This window comes from Cydia strobilella, chromosome 23 (genome assembly GCF_947568885.1).
Source record: "Cydia strobilella chromosome 23, ilCydStro3.1, whole genome shotgun sequence".
NCBI lineage: Eukaryota > Metazoa > Arthropoda > Insecta > Lepidoptera > Tortricidae > Cydia > Cydia strobilella.
Genome location: NC_086063.1, coordinates 2,678,012 through 2,693,514, shown reverse-complemented (window position 1 = coordinate 2,693,514; position 15,503 = coordinate 2,678,012). Strand labels below are relative to the sequence as shown.

Below are 15,503 nucleotides of genomic sequence, written 5' to 3'. Positions count from 1 at the left end.
ACCGTCACTCTGTCTCTGTCGCGAACTGTCGCTTATATGTTGCCTACCGTCAAGTGACGGTCGCTGTCTCCGGTCGCTGTCTTCTGTCTCGGTCGCTTTTCTCCGTCGCGGCGCGAACCTCCACCTTTTGACAGAAGAAGGGGTACACTACATTTTGTTGGATTGCTTGTATGAGTGGATAACTTTTTTTTAACTGTAGCGTACTACAGTTTAAAAAAAAAGTTATCTACTCAGACAGTGAATCGTAATTCAGGAACTAAAATGCCATACATTTTACCAATACTTCCGATCAGTCCACAACACGATGCACCAAAGCACATCAGTAATGATATGACTAATACTCTTATTAAGGGTTCGATTCTAGTCCAAACAAGCAGGTCAAGGGAACAAGCCGTTTGCCTTACCTTAGCGAGTCAAGCTCTCTGTCATACCATTATAACTAGACCTGTGGAATCTTAAGCTATATGAAGGCTTATATGCTGGTATTTGTGAGACTTAGACTCGCTTGTGCTAAATAGGCGTTGGGAATAACGCAGTGCCTTGCGTAAATGATGCGGCTTTGACTCTTTTCAAGTGATTTGCAACTTTATTTAGTTGGAGTTAGAGTTGGTTTTTGATGGGTTGGGTAGAGTTTTCTAATTGTTAGGCCTATGTCGCTGGTCTGCTATTGTACTAGGTTGTTTAGGTATAACGAATTGCTGTGGGTTAAAGAACTAAGTACATCTATTTATTTTATTTCAGTTGCCAAATACATAGTTTAAAAATAAATGCTTTTGACGACAAAAGTTAAGTCATTATAATAAAATATATAATAGTTTTATATATTCGAGAATCCTAAAGAGTTTACTTAGTTTTGAAACAAAACGTTACATTCGAAATTAGTTATTTTTTTAGGTCAATGAAAATCATCAAATATTGGCCATAAATGCTGAATGTAAACGTTCAGAATCAGTCGCTTTTTAGGGTTCCGTACCCAAAGGGTAAAAATTACTAAGACTATCCGTCTGTCTGTCTGTCACCAGGCTGTATCTCATAAACCGTGATAGCTACAGTTTTTTTTAAATAAATGATTTTTTTTTTACTAGCCCATTATGGTGTCCCACTGCTGGGCAAAGGCTTCTCCCCTTGTCTTCCACGACTCCCGATATAGTGTAAATAAATGAATAAATAATAAATATTATAGCACATTCTAACACAGATTGACTAAGTCCCACGGTAAGCCCAAGGAGGCTTGTGTTATGGGTACTCAGGCAACGATATATATAATATATAAATACTTAAATAGAAAACACCCATGACTCAGGAACAAATATCTGTGCTCATCACACAAATAAATGCCCTTACCGGGATTCGAACCCAGGACCATCGGCTTCACAGGCAGGGTCACTACCCACTAGGCCAGACCGGTCGTCAATTTGAAATTTTCACAGATGTATTTCTGTTGCCGCTATAACAAAAAATACTAAAAACGGCAAAAAATCACGTTTGTTGTATGGGAGCCCCCTTTAAATATTTATTTTATTCTGTTTTTAGTATTTGTTGTTATAGCAGCAACAGAAATACATTACCTGTGAAAATTTCAACTGTCTAGCTATCACGGTTCATAAGATACAGCTTGGTGACAGACAGGAAGACAGACAAACAGACAGCGAAGACTTAGTAACAGGGTCCCGTTTTTACCCTTTGGGTACGGAACAAAAACTGACCTACATATTATGTCCTTCCCTGGGCCTCAAACTATCACTAATTAGCACCACCACCGGGTTTAGTAGTGAAGAGGTAACAGACAGACAGACTGAGTTACTTTCGTATTTATAAGTAGGTATTAATATTTACAAATATGAACACTAGTGTCAGTTACCTGTGGTAATAAAAATTACGGGTCTGTCCTATTTGACTCTGCAAGGTGACCCGCAAATTACACCTTTTCTTGGTTCATGGCTGAAACATACTGTCTCTTTCATTCGCTACTGTGATCATAGAGACAGCAGATGGCGTTATATAATATATTTGAATACTGAAATTACTTAAGTCCTTGTGAAGGATAAATGTATACAAATACAAATGAATTTATTTCATTACTTTTTACAGCTATATGTATATGTGCCCACGCTGCGCTCTAAACCCCAAATAATAGATGTAGCTCGGAAAGCGGACAAGTTAAAGTGGGACTGGGCTGGTCATGTCTGCCGCATGCCGATATGCCGAATGACATGTGGGCCAAAATAACCACAGAGTGGGTGCCCCATGAGGGGGAGGCCTTTGCCCAGCAGTGGGACACAATAGGCTCGTAATAAAAATGTATATGTATGATGTATATAGGTACATATATGCCCCGTTGCTTAGTTACGAAGTTCCTATGGCGACCTTCATTTTACATCCGTGAAGCTTCATACCTTAAAATCGCATTGTCTTTGTATTTTCTTCAAACTAAGTAACGTAACGAATATTAATCGGTACTTCTAGACATTTCATTCGATAGGGCGACGTAACGTACGCGTTTGCGTTAAGTGTCATTTTGTATGGGATTTTGAGTTTCCAAAACGTCCCGCTTGGCGCGCTGTTCATAATCCCATACATAAAAAGACAGTGGACACAACGCAGACGCGAACGTTCGTCACGATATCGAATTAAATTTACACTAGGGATTCTGATATCGGGAACTAGTTCAAATCGTGCTTCCAAGATATCAGATGGTCAGGTGACTTGATTTGATCTAAACAAGCAACCATTGTGGTAAAAATAAAAGCATGTAAAGAGACAACCAGTATTTAAGATCATAAAGCACTATAACACTTAATCCCAATGCCAGCAACGTCTACATAATGTCCCAACTTTTGTACCGCAATATTTCCTAAACTGGGTCAAGCCACGAACAACTTGTGCCTTACGAATTTCACGTTTATTAGCTTTGAAAAGAGTCACTTCTCTGAGACTTTTAATTCGGATCCTAGTGGTAAAGTGGAGTTTTTATAACACTGATAGTAATTTAACTTGTTAGTTTTGTGACTGCAGGTTTCAGGCTAGTATCGCGTCAAAATGAAATCAAATCATGTGACCGGTTACGGCGGTTATTGCTGAGTCATCGCATTCCCAGGGGTCCCGGGATATTATTCTTTCCTTGCAATTTTCGCGCATATTGACATAAATGCTTAGGAAACAAAAATAAATATCGACTCATGATGTAACTCACCACAAAGGGCTTTGTAAAGTATAATCTCTCGATACAATACTCATAGCACGGTCATCTTACACGTGTCAAATAAATAGTGCCATGTGACTAGGGTTACCAGATTTTCTACAGGACAACCACATTCAAATTTCGTGGTTAAAATTCGGGACACTTAATATAGTAAAACCAGCTTAAGAAGACTCCGAAGAGAACACTCCAGAAACGGATCTTAAGCGGGAAAGCGAAAACGTGAAAAACATTTACCATCGCCCACACTGATAACTCTATATCATAGTTTTGAATAGTTTCTGATAGCTTTTTAGGTTCGCCAAACTTGCGACCTTATGCCTTTTGTAGTAAGGTCCATTGATGTACAGTTAGGAGTGTTGTTGATTTGTAAAGATAAAGATAGTTTATTATTCAAGTAGGCATTTTACAATGCGCTTATGAACGTCAATTAAAGCTACGCCGGCTCTAACCCTACACCTCTGCCTCGAGAAGGTTTGTTTGTACTTATGAAAAATTTGCAGGGACCTGTTTAAAATATTGAGTACGCGGGAAACCGTATTAAAATAAATGGTATTAACTTATTAAGCTGGATATACTGTAATTGCGACAAATATAACAATATTTGTTTGAAATCAACATACATATCTTTCAATTAGCAGCTGGTTAACGCTCATATTCATTTTGTCATTTGAGAATTGGTAATCATCATCAACATACTTATAGTTACTATATGTTTCATTCGAAAGCTTTTTTAGATATGTACGGAATAAAGCGCTTTGTAATTTATTAGGATTTGGTGTCTAATGATCAAAATTCGAGACAACGTTCTGACCATTTGGATTACTCAAATTCGGGACATTACCAAAACAATGTCCTGAATAATTCTGTACGCCTGGTCAACCTACCTATAACAGTTGTTTGCAAGCATATGTGACCTTTACCCACTTCGGCATCGATTAGGACTTTACATGCAGTAAATAGGCAATAAGTTAGAACGAAAAACTGACATAAAAAGGAAATAGACGAAATCAAGGTTGAACTATATCCGTACGATGGAAACTTGAAATAAGTATAATAAATATTAAGTAAGCAATACCGGAAATCGAATATTTTCAATGAAAATATACTGTATAAAGTGATTATTAGAGTATAAAGTGATTTTTGTTTATTGGATATTTACAATTATTTATAGAAGGCCGTTTTCGGAAGTGTCCAAATTTGCGTTACTCATATCAATACAGGTCAAAAATCATTTTGAAATCTTCTTCAACCTAGGGTTTCCCGGCCTAGCGCCAGGGTCCGCTTTCCTACTCAATCTTCTCCACTTTGCCCGGTTTCCTCATCCGGCATCCTCAGGTATGATATTGTTCTGTTCCATGTCCAGCCAGCGCTTTTTATTTTCAAATAAGAAACAAAAATTCTCATATAAAACGCGCGTTGCCAACAATTGCCAAATAAACGCCAAAACATTTGCGGACCCACATTCAAACACCTTGACCCACTGCGCCTACAGTTATGAAAACACTGACTTACAACGAACCGTATGTCTTGGCAATAGGGTTTAACAATATCCAGTTAACTGATAGTATTTTCACCAACTCATTTTTAACGACCCATCTCACATATTGTGCAACGCGGCAATTAAAGTATTACAATAGTCACGATTTTCGCGCGCCCTTGCGTTGGAGGAGCATTCTGAGAATTATTGATATCATATTTTACTGTGTCACGTAATATATGTCACGCTCGTTCTAAAGCGCAGTTACATGTGTGTGAATGCGAAGCACTGATGTTGAAATCGACTTCATGTGTCTGAATGTGGTCTGAATATGTCTCTTGGTTTCTTGTGTCGCGTTCTGTGGTTCGATAAGATTGGTTTGCGGCTTTCGATATTACATTTACCTAAGCGACCGAAGTGTCAGGAACAGTACGGAAAGGAATTATATTTCAGACAACTTATCATTACAAGAGAACACGAATAAAGTACCTAAAATATCCATACTAATATTATAAATCCGAAAGTCTGTCTGTCTGTCTGTGTGTTACCTCTTCACGCTTAAACCGCTGAACCGATTTAGTTGAAATTTGGTATACAGATAGTTTGAGTCCCGGGGAAGAACATAGAATACTTTTTATCCCAGAACTCGCCCCTCAAGGGGGTGGAAATTTATATGGGGAAACAATAACCGCTGAACCGATTAAGCTGAAACTTGGTATGGGGATAGTTTGAGCTGTGGGAAAGGATATAGAATAACGTTTATCCCCGAAATCATCCCTTAAGGGTGTAAAAAATGGGGTGGAAATGTATAGTGTGGACCAATTTGGAGGTGAATAAAGGATGAATTAAAAAGCAGATTTGTTAAGGAATTAAGGTACCCAAATTACTAATTCCACGCAGACGAAGTCGCGGGCAAAAGCTAGTAATAAAATAAATAACGATGAGAAACCAAAACAACCTCCACTCAACAATGTAAGCACATATATAAAGTGGTAAGAAGTATAAACACCAATAAAATTTATATTCTTGTTGAAGATAAACTTTACATACATGAAATCACGTTGCATTGACTTTTATTGTGTTTTCCAAAAGTTACTACACATTTGGTTCTTTTGGCTTTACAATACACGTCAATTTGAGTATGTCAAAACAGTAACTGTCAAAAGTAAAGCGACCTTTAAGCTGACCGCAGGCCAAGGGTCGACATAACATTGTTGGTTCATATGGCTCTTTTAACACAGTGAGTGGGAAAACAGCTAGTCATGAAGTCACAGTTTTGTTAGCAAACCTCTCCGTCTATCTGTCGACTCTGCGGGGCTTAAAACGCCAATTGAAGTGAAACTTCTAATGCGACTTTCAACACGGTTGCATTAAACGTTTAACGCTACCATAGATAATTTAATTTTATACTCTATTATTAACTCACTAAAGTTAACTTTCGCTCGACCAGCACGGTGTCTCTTATCTCTCTCTCTCTCTCTCTCTCTCTCTCTCTCTGTATACTTGTTTATGTCACCTAACTTTTATTAATGAGCATCTATCATGCTGGTCTTAATGATAAAATTTATTTTATGCAAAAATTCAAACCACATTAAGCATTGTTGAAGTGAATACTGAGATCTCACTTTGATCCTCTTTGGGACTAAAACTAACCGCCCAAATATTCAGCAGAATGACAAAGCACCTGCAGTCTATGCTAATTTTAGACTAATTGATTTTTGGCAAGTTCTCCGTTCCATAAGGGGAATTATACGAATTCCTGAAATCGCTGAATTGGGACACGAATCGGGTTACGCCACTAATGTCATGATTTTGTAATGTATGATAAATTCAAAACTATTTCTAGAAAGGCTTGCTAAGCCCGCGTAATGTATGACACTTCGCTCGATACAATTAATTCCCAAAGTAACCTCTAAAACTAGGACTTTTAATCCAACTTTACTCGGTTATTTTTTATGTGACACTAATCACTATAAAAAAAACCCGGCCAAGTGCGAGTCGGACTCGCGCACGAAGGGTTCCGTACCATTACGGAAAAAAACAGCAAAAAAATCACGTTGTATCGGAGCCCCATTTAAATATTTATATTATTCTGTTTTTAGTATTTGTTGTTATAGCGGCAAAAGAAATACATCATTTGTGAAAATTTCAACTGTCTAGCTCTAGCTATCACGGTTCATGAGATACAGCCTGGTGACAGACAGACAGACGGACAGCGGAGTCTTAGTAATAGGGTCCCGTTTTTACCCTTTGGGTACGGAACCCTAATTTAAATAGTAATTTTACCGCTTTCGTATTTCGATACTGTAAGTTTTTAAAATAAATAAAAATCGTCAAAATTCGATCAAAATTGACACTTGGCGCGCATGTTCTTTTCCGTTCTTTCTTGCGAAATGTGACAGTGATAGCGGCAAACCGATGGAACGGCTAAATATACAAGCCACGACAGGACGATTATCGGTATCGTGTCGTCTGTCGTGTGAACACCTCTATTTGAATATACGGGCCATGACGCACGGCTATCACATTTCTCGTTACGACAGTGGGAACCCTAATGGCGTTATTCATAAACGCGTTACAAGCCTGAATTAGCTGTGAATCGGTTGTCTTTATCTGTCATTTTGACATATGTATTTTTAAGAAAGGGATAAAACATAATTTAACTCAATCAGGCCCAGGCCCGTAAAGTTTTAGGAATAAGGGGTAAGTATGTGTCGATTGTTGTTATAAATTTTTCATTAGCGTTTATGTGGACAGAATTTTATTGTCAAAATGTTTACCGATATTATAACGCTCAGAAAAAAAATAAAAATTTCTGATATTTTGAAGCTGACTCATACGACCCTCGAGTTGAGACTTGAGAACTCGTTTACGTAGTTGACACATGATTAAATGCATAAATTGTTTAGGAAAGGAAAGACTAAACGAAATCAGGGTGCCTAATGTTAGCTAACTTCATCTAATGAATATATATTACATAAGTATTAAAACTTCAAGCTGTGCTATTAGCATTAGCAGCCTTATTAACATTGTAAATAAAACATAAACAACTGATAATTGTTTTAAGTTGTTGTTTATCAAATCTAATGAAAATGAAACCGGCGTTCTTTTCTTGGTATATCCCAATTACGCGTATATTATTCTAATTTTAGAGCATCCAGGCCGCGCGTGGAATAAAACAGCGTATAACGTCGTAATGAAACAAAATACTTAATAAATAAAACAAAAGCGACACGAGTTATAAACAATAGAATTTAACTAGTATGTTTTTACTCTGATTTGAGTTGCGTGGAAGCATGCTCGTGTTATGTTTATTGCAATGCTTTCTAAGTAGTAAAAGGAATTCCAGGTACGTTGTAGCAAATATTTACTGATTTATTTGCCAGAATTCTAACTTGCTCAAAGTGGCAATCGTTTTACTTCTCTCCTACGCTCGAAAGGAAAAAACTGGGTTGTTGACATGAGCTTTTTCTGCCTATGACTCATCTCTTGACTGTATGTTTTGGAATCCTAAACACGTGCCAGGTATGGGATAAATTGGTATAATGATAAAGACCTAATAGTACTAATGCATTTCCGGTCCATGAAATCATTGATTTTATTGGCATATTGCTATTGAGAGTTAAATATAATATTACACCTACATAACGGCTGACCGGACGTACGGCTTGCACAAATAGCGAAAAACACTAATTTAAACTTTTACGATTTTTACTCAATAAACAAGACCAAGTGCGGGTAGTTCGAAAAATTCGCGCGGCTAGAAGATGTTAATGTCAACTTTAGCCAGTCTTCTCTGAGACCACGGGGACAACGCCATTCTCGGAACGTCGGAGGTAAATTTAAAACTTAATTTTACGCGATTAATTCCCGTCGTTGTGACTTGTGAATAATAGCGAAAACCAGTTTTAATGAACAGTCAGCATATATCGGCCGATCGGGACCCCTGCAAACACATTATATGCAGGGGCGCTAATCCAACAGTTAAGCTTACTGTACCTTCCTTGTGGTACGTACCTTACCGGTGGCAATGCTCATGTCGCACACTCCTGGTTGACAGTCTTTATGCTTCGGTATCCGCTTGTCCATACCACTCTCAGCTTATGCTTATATGCCACTGACTACGAAGTCAGTACCATTGTTGGCCGAACGTTAATTGCAATTAACCATTAACCAGTACAAATTGAACCATAAACCGTAACCGACGGTTACAATTTACGGTTCAATTTGTACTGGTTAATGGTTAATTTGCATTAACGTTTCGACCAACACTGGTCAGTACAACGTCCTGTGACATTAAAACCTGTACAGTACAACGTCCACTCTGTCCGCAAATCAGGCATATTTGTCCAAATTCCTACCCGTAAGCAATCAATTAATTACCACCGTACAGTAAACAAGCCGTTTCATAACGCTTTTCGCTGCCTTGACCCGCCGCCATTGTGGTGCTTGCACGTGCCTTTGAGCCCGCCGACGTTAAGGGTCCCCGGCAAGCTCGGTTTTCCATACAAACGTAGTTACGCTCTCATTTTAAAACGACTAGCTAGTTTGCTCTGAAACTTTGTGCTTACAATAGGATAAGGTATATCTATGTCTGTAATTAGCAAACACCGGATTGACGGGGGCAAATCTGAACTGACGTTTAATAGCGCGAGGACAAATTAAATTAATTTTATTACTTGATATCGATAAAAATGACGTACAACCGTTGTGTAATTTTAAGAATAAGAATTAAGAAGAAAACGACATACACATAAAACATAAATAAACTTTATGAGCAATTAATCTTTTTAATATTTAATATAATTTTCATAAAATACAATCAACATTTTTCCACATTTTCAGACTTTAATCTTCGTCGCCTGGGCGACAATATCCATTTTGTAATTAATCGGAATGTCCATTTTGTAATATTGTTGTACTGAATTAATTATTCAATGTAATTTCAATACTTGTCACAAGTGACTCGACACCGTCAATGTCAGATATCGGTTGTTTATACTTATGATAAGTATAAATGAAAGAGGTTTGCACACAATTAAATGTAATCAAACTTAGCCATTTTGATAATGATGGATAAAATTGTTTTTTACGATGTCGATAAATTTAGTCGATTTTTAATTAATTACTAGCACTGGTGCACTTTTGCCCCCGTCAATCCGGTGTTTGGTAATTAGTTTATGTAACTTTACTTACTTACTTACTTACTTACTTTGCTGGCGCGATGAGCCAAAGTGAGTCTTGGCCTCCAACACAACTTCAGATACCATAGTTAAAAAATACAGCGTTTTTCATACAAAACTTGTTTTTGCTCTATTTCGGTTGATTTATAAACTGGAGCTATATAAACTAATTTCAGACCGAAATATAGTTTCATTACAATCCAACACGTAGTTTTAAAATAAGAACGAAAATCCGTTTGTATGGGAAGGTGAAATTTGGCCGAGCTTGCCGGGGCCTCTTTAAGTTACGAGAGATATAGGTTTAATGAATAACCATGCAGCTTTAAAGTAGAGAGCGTCCGCCTAGAGGGCAGTACTGGAGCGGGTCTCTATTGTTTTCCATAAAGTTTTAAGTCATAATGTATTCTTTGTCCGCATTTTCGTTAGTCATAATTTGGTTTTTCTCAGAAACGCGTAACTTTTCAGGATTGCCATAAAACAAACCTAACCTAACCTAATCTATCTATAGGATAACCTTACGAAAATCCTGAAAAGTTAACGGTTTCAGAATTATGACTAATGATAATCAGATGACTCAATAATTATGTCAAACAAAGGGAGCAGGAGCAAGTTGCCGGCGCTCCTGGTCCCTGTCTCTTGTTATGACGGTGCATATGATATGTGCATAGTTTCATAACGCTTTTCGTTGCCTTGACCCGCCGCCGGACGCTTTTTCCGCCGCCATTGTGGTGCTTGCACGTGCGTTTGAACCCGCCGACGTTAAGTTATGAGAGATAGCGGTTTATTGAACAACCAGCTGTAGAGATAAGTCAAACAGCTCATTTCTAGGGCTCCGTACCGAAAGGGTAAAAACGGGACCCTATTACTAATACTCCGCTCTCTGTCAGCCTGCCTGTCTGTCACCAGGTTGTATCTCATGAACCGTGATAGCTAGACAGTTGAAATTTTCACAGATGATGTATTTCTGTTGCCGCTATAACCACAAATACTAAAAACAGAATGAAATAAATATTTAAGTGGGGCTTCCATACAAAAGGGGGCGCGTAATGGTACGGAACCCTTCGTGCGCGAGTCCGACTCGCACTTGGCCGGTTTTTTTTTGTTCACTGACTAATGTTAATTTAATTTTTAACTTCCTGTAGTATTTAACACAATATTTTTTACAACGAAATTTTTATCACAAGTATTCACTCGTGTCTTTGGGATCATTGCTCGCTTTTTCCGACTGCACTGTATTTTATAAACTTTCCTTCAATGCATATCAACCACGTTGAGCCTCGTGAAGTTTATCAATCGCACTGTTGCCAGGCACGGGTGCACTGAGAGGTTGGGAAACACTCGATAGAACCGCGTGTATAATGGCGGAGATAAATAGAGCCCGCATTGTACTTATTATTAACTCAAATTGCCTATACTTAATAAAATTATTATAGAAAAGAAAATTAATTTAAAACTAGTAGTAGTAGTAATCACTTTATGGTACACAACACAGGTTTACAGAAATAAATTACAGTAATGGATGTACTAAGGCGAACTTATAACACTACTTAAGCCTTATAAGAGTACTTGTCGACATGGAGGAAAAATCGATATTTCTATTCCGTCCGTAAGTACAGGCTTTTTATCTCGACTAGTCGTCCGTAAAAACGAATTTAACACTCAGACAAAACTAGATTTTTTGGTTAAAACCATTCTGTGTCCTGCTTTTTATCCATAAAATCATGTCAAACTGGCAACAAAAATCACTCTGTCTTAATTTGCTTTCAATATGAAATGAGATTTTTATAAAAAAAGAACAAAATATACAAACAAAATAGGTACATAAAAAATAACGTATTTTCACTTTTATTAACAAAAATACAAGCAACGCTCTTAATGGCTCTTATTTCAAAATATGATGACTCCTGTCAAAAAAAAAACCTTTCAGAATATGACAGTCTTACCGGGCCCACTGACTATCAGTCCACCGGACGATATCGGCCTGTCAGTTGTTCGGAACTGTCAAATTTTTGTTCTAACTGACAGGCCAATATCGTCCGGCGGACTGATAGTCAGTGGGCCCCTTAAAGGGGCAAACGGAGATAACTAGTGCGTAGTTGGCGTTCGCCTTCTTGCATTCTACGCGTTTACTGACACATAATATGGTTAATTCGTATTTCTATTAAAATAACATGAATTCAGTGCATCGTATAATCGTATTACTGCGACGAGTGCGGCGTTTTCAAGTGTATTGTTCTTTAATAAAGGGATGCTCAGGATTAGTTTACAAACAGTAGCAAAAGTAACTTAGCAGGCGGAGTGTTCAAAATGGTTTACCAAACAAACAAAATTGCGTTGTAAACTGAAATAGATGTCATATAAATATTAAAGAAAAAATGACGAAGCCCTCCAGTGGTGAAGGCCGACAAAAAAAAATAGTATTTTATGAAAACGTTGTTTAAGAGAGGTCAAAAAAGGCGAGTGGCGTGAGTAACAATTTGAGGCGAAGGCGAAGCCGAAAATGTTAATAAAGAAGCCACGAGTATTTTTTGACACACTATCAATACTTACGTTTTCGGCACTGTATTGTCAATATTATATGTAATATTTTTCAATGTCACTTTTCTGTAATGACTGTTTGTGCCAAAATAAAGAGAAAAAAAAAGTGCGCCGCACGCATCGCAACAAGGTCGCGGTGCGGTGCGGTGCGGTAGTGTGTTACGGCTTTAAGGTGCATTAGGGCATTATCATACTTGCCGAATGACGTCTTTATTAGAGCGACTTCAAAAGCGGGATAATTTTGAAAATGCCAAATATCTACTGAACTAATAGAAGCACTTTATACTGTACCAATGGTACGCAAGATGCCTTCCATAGCGTCAGTGTTGCTAAACTATAAAATTCTTCTTGTTTCAAACACGCCCCTACTGTCAAGGCGTTAGCGTGTTCAGATATTTTTGATCACCTCGGCCGCTCTCATATATCTGATGGCGACTGTACTCCAATACACTATCAATTTATTGATTGTTTTTTTTGACTATCGCTTCGACGTCAATCCATTGATCTATCGCTAATGGTCAATCTATTAATGTGGTAACCCTAATTTTATATTGATTGATTTCCATTTGCGCTAATACGTCTTTTTATTCTTATGCCATAAGACTTAACCAATATAAATAAACAACACTCGACACTAATGACTATCTAGTGCCCAAACTAGGACATTCCAAAAAGCAGCCTCGTACCGCATTAGTGCATTTAGGCCAACTGATATTTCGACCTACATACCGGCAAATTACGATTCCGTTTCAAGATCAATAGCCAATTTAATGTAGCTCAGGTGATTTAGTGTTCAGACTCTTAGAGCGTTTTCACATTGCCCGATCCGATATCGGATGTCGATAGTTCGCTGCATGCTATACCTATACGCGGCGTGCACGTGCGCGTTGTAATATACAGATCCTTTTGGGAGACGGCACACCGCTTGCGTGACGTGTGCGTGCACGGCTCAAACATTTTAGCGCACGTGCACGTCTACGCATAAGCTGCTCTGGCCTTTAAGGCTTAGATGGTGCGCGAACTCGCATGCGATTTTAGTTGCATTGCGAACTATTGAGATGACATCCATCTCAGCTGGTCTTCATTAATATTAAATTTCTTTAAAAATATGACGTCTAATAATGACACTAACACACTTTATTGTTAAATCGGTGCAACGTTAGCTTAGACGGACTAGCAAATTAATTAATTATACGCGATATAATCCGTTTTCATAGTTTTATTTCATAATTAATTAAAAGTTTGGTAATTTTTGTAACATATGCCGTTATTTCCAGATTACGTTGCTGGCGGAGAGCTGTTCACACACCTGTACCAACGGGAGCATTTCTACGAAAATGAAGTCCGGCTATACATCGCCGAGATCATACTTGCCCTCGAGCAGTTACATAAGGTATGATTCTTCATATTAGCCGATTACGTCTTCTCCCATTCCCGTACTCCCATCTTTCCCACACTCCATTCTTCCTTTCGTACTCTCACGTAAAAGAAACCGAATCGAAATCGGTCCATCCGTTTGAGAGCTACGATGCCACAGACAGAAATTGGCAACAAACCTGTCTTTTTGAGTCTGGGGTTAAAATGGAATGAAAATATCCAAAAGAATATCTATAACTACCATCTTTAATCCCAAAGTGTAAAACTTTCTTCTGAATTTGTATAACATGACATCTGTCCAACTAACTGTCAAATTGAATCATTTTACGGTTTAGACTCACTTGTTTTAGTCACTCGCGCGACATGTTTCGGATGTTTAGGCTCTCCGAAACATGTCGCGCGAGTGACTAAAACAAGTGAGTCTAAACCGTAAAATGATTCAATGTTAGTATGTCTCACAACAGTTTAAATTCGATAACTGTCAAATAATTAATGGTTCAAACCGAAGTTGGTCAGTAGGACACTCCGTGGGGTGATTCAGTAAGTTTTATGAAACAGTTTTGAGAAAAAGTTTGTTGGCGTGATAAATCTTAAATACCTTTCCTTTTACCGAATTATTAGAAGTATCACCTTAAAAGTTGCATAACAAAACAACGAAGAAGAACGATAGAAATACTCAATTGTCATGAACGAAATAAATTTAGATTCTATGCTTCAGTTAGACTTTTCTCAAGTCTATATTTGTTTCAAGTTCACCAATATAGCACACCATTATATCACAGGAAACTACTCAGATCTTCACCGCTGAATACTTGCCAAATTTTCCAACATTGTCAAATGGTAATTTAAAAAACTCATTCTCTGTCTGCCCGGCTCTGAAAAAAATGTTGGCAACATTAAACACGTAGTGTTTCATCTTGTGAAATCATATCCCACTACTTTTGTATATGTAGGTACCATTAGGGTTGCCATCCATACTATAATATATAGTATCGTACTATATTTTAGTCAATTGTACTATATATTATTTTCATAACTTAAGAAAGGGTTATACAAATGTCACCGATATCACATCGTATGCGAATTGGATTTTTAATTCGCCTCAAACCTCAAATCGGCGTCCTATTTTTTATTTTATTTTTCCCAGTAAATACTATATTTTTTTCAATATTTTGACAAAAATACTATGTGTGTAAAGAAAAAGGTGGCAACCCTAAGTACCATCCACACTGTTAATAATGGACAATTTTGAAACCTTATTATAACATGAGTTTTACTGTTTTTAGAAGTATCTTAAACTAATGCGTTATTCATAAACGCACTAGGTACAAGTTGCAATTAGCTATTAATCGTAATCTGTCATTTTAAAAGAAAGGGATAAAACATAAATAAACTAAAGGAAAAGGTGGATGAACTGTTTGAGAGTTGAAATGAAAAGAAAGCAGGTGAATGATGAAGTGACGAACGACAGAGAAATGAAGGAAATAAACATTAGACATGCTGTGTTGATCCCTAGTGATGGGAAAATGGCAAGCGAATGATAAATTAACTGATTGAGGTTTTTAAAGTTGTATGAATAAGGTGGTGTTTTTTAATTGTAATGGTACAACTAACTCTTTGATGTAATATCGTTAAAGAAATCACGGTCAAAAACACCACTTTATTATTTAGTTAACAAAATAATCCTTATAAGATTCTTAGAAGACAACTTACTTCAAAAGAAAAT

At 37.4% G+C, this 15,503-nt stretch overlaps 1 protein-coding gene and 1 long non-coding RNA gene across 2 annotated transcripts in view; one reads left to right on the top strand and one right to left on the bottom strand.

Moving 5' to 3' along the window:
- Nucleotides 1-15,503, top strand: part of LOC134751797 (ribosomal protein S6 kinase alpha-4-like) — a 225,729-nt gene that overhangs the window by 114,852 nt on the left and 95,374 nt on the right. The window contains exon 5 of the mRNA XM_063687287.1: nt 13,678-13,793. Coding sequence (XP_063543357.1) covers nt 13,678-13,793 — 116 coding nt within the window. The remainder of the gene's footprint in view (nt 1-13,677; nt 13,794-15,503) is intronic.
- LOC134751804 (uncharacterized) overlaps nt 10,225-15,503 on the bottom strand; it is a 123,738-nt gene continuing 118,459 nt past the window's right edge. Inside the window, exon 2 of the long non-coding RNA XR_010128703.1 lies at nt 10,225-10,350. This is a non-coding gene — a long non-coding RNA (uncharacterized LOC134751804). The remainder of the gene's footprint in view (nt 10,351-15,503) is intronic.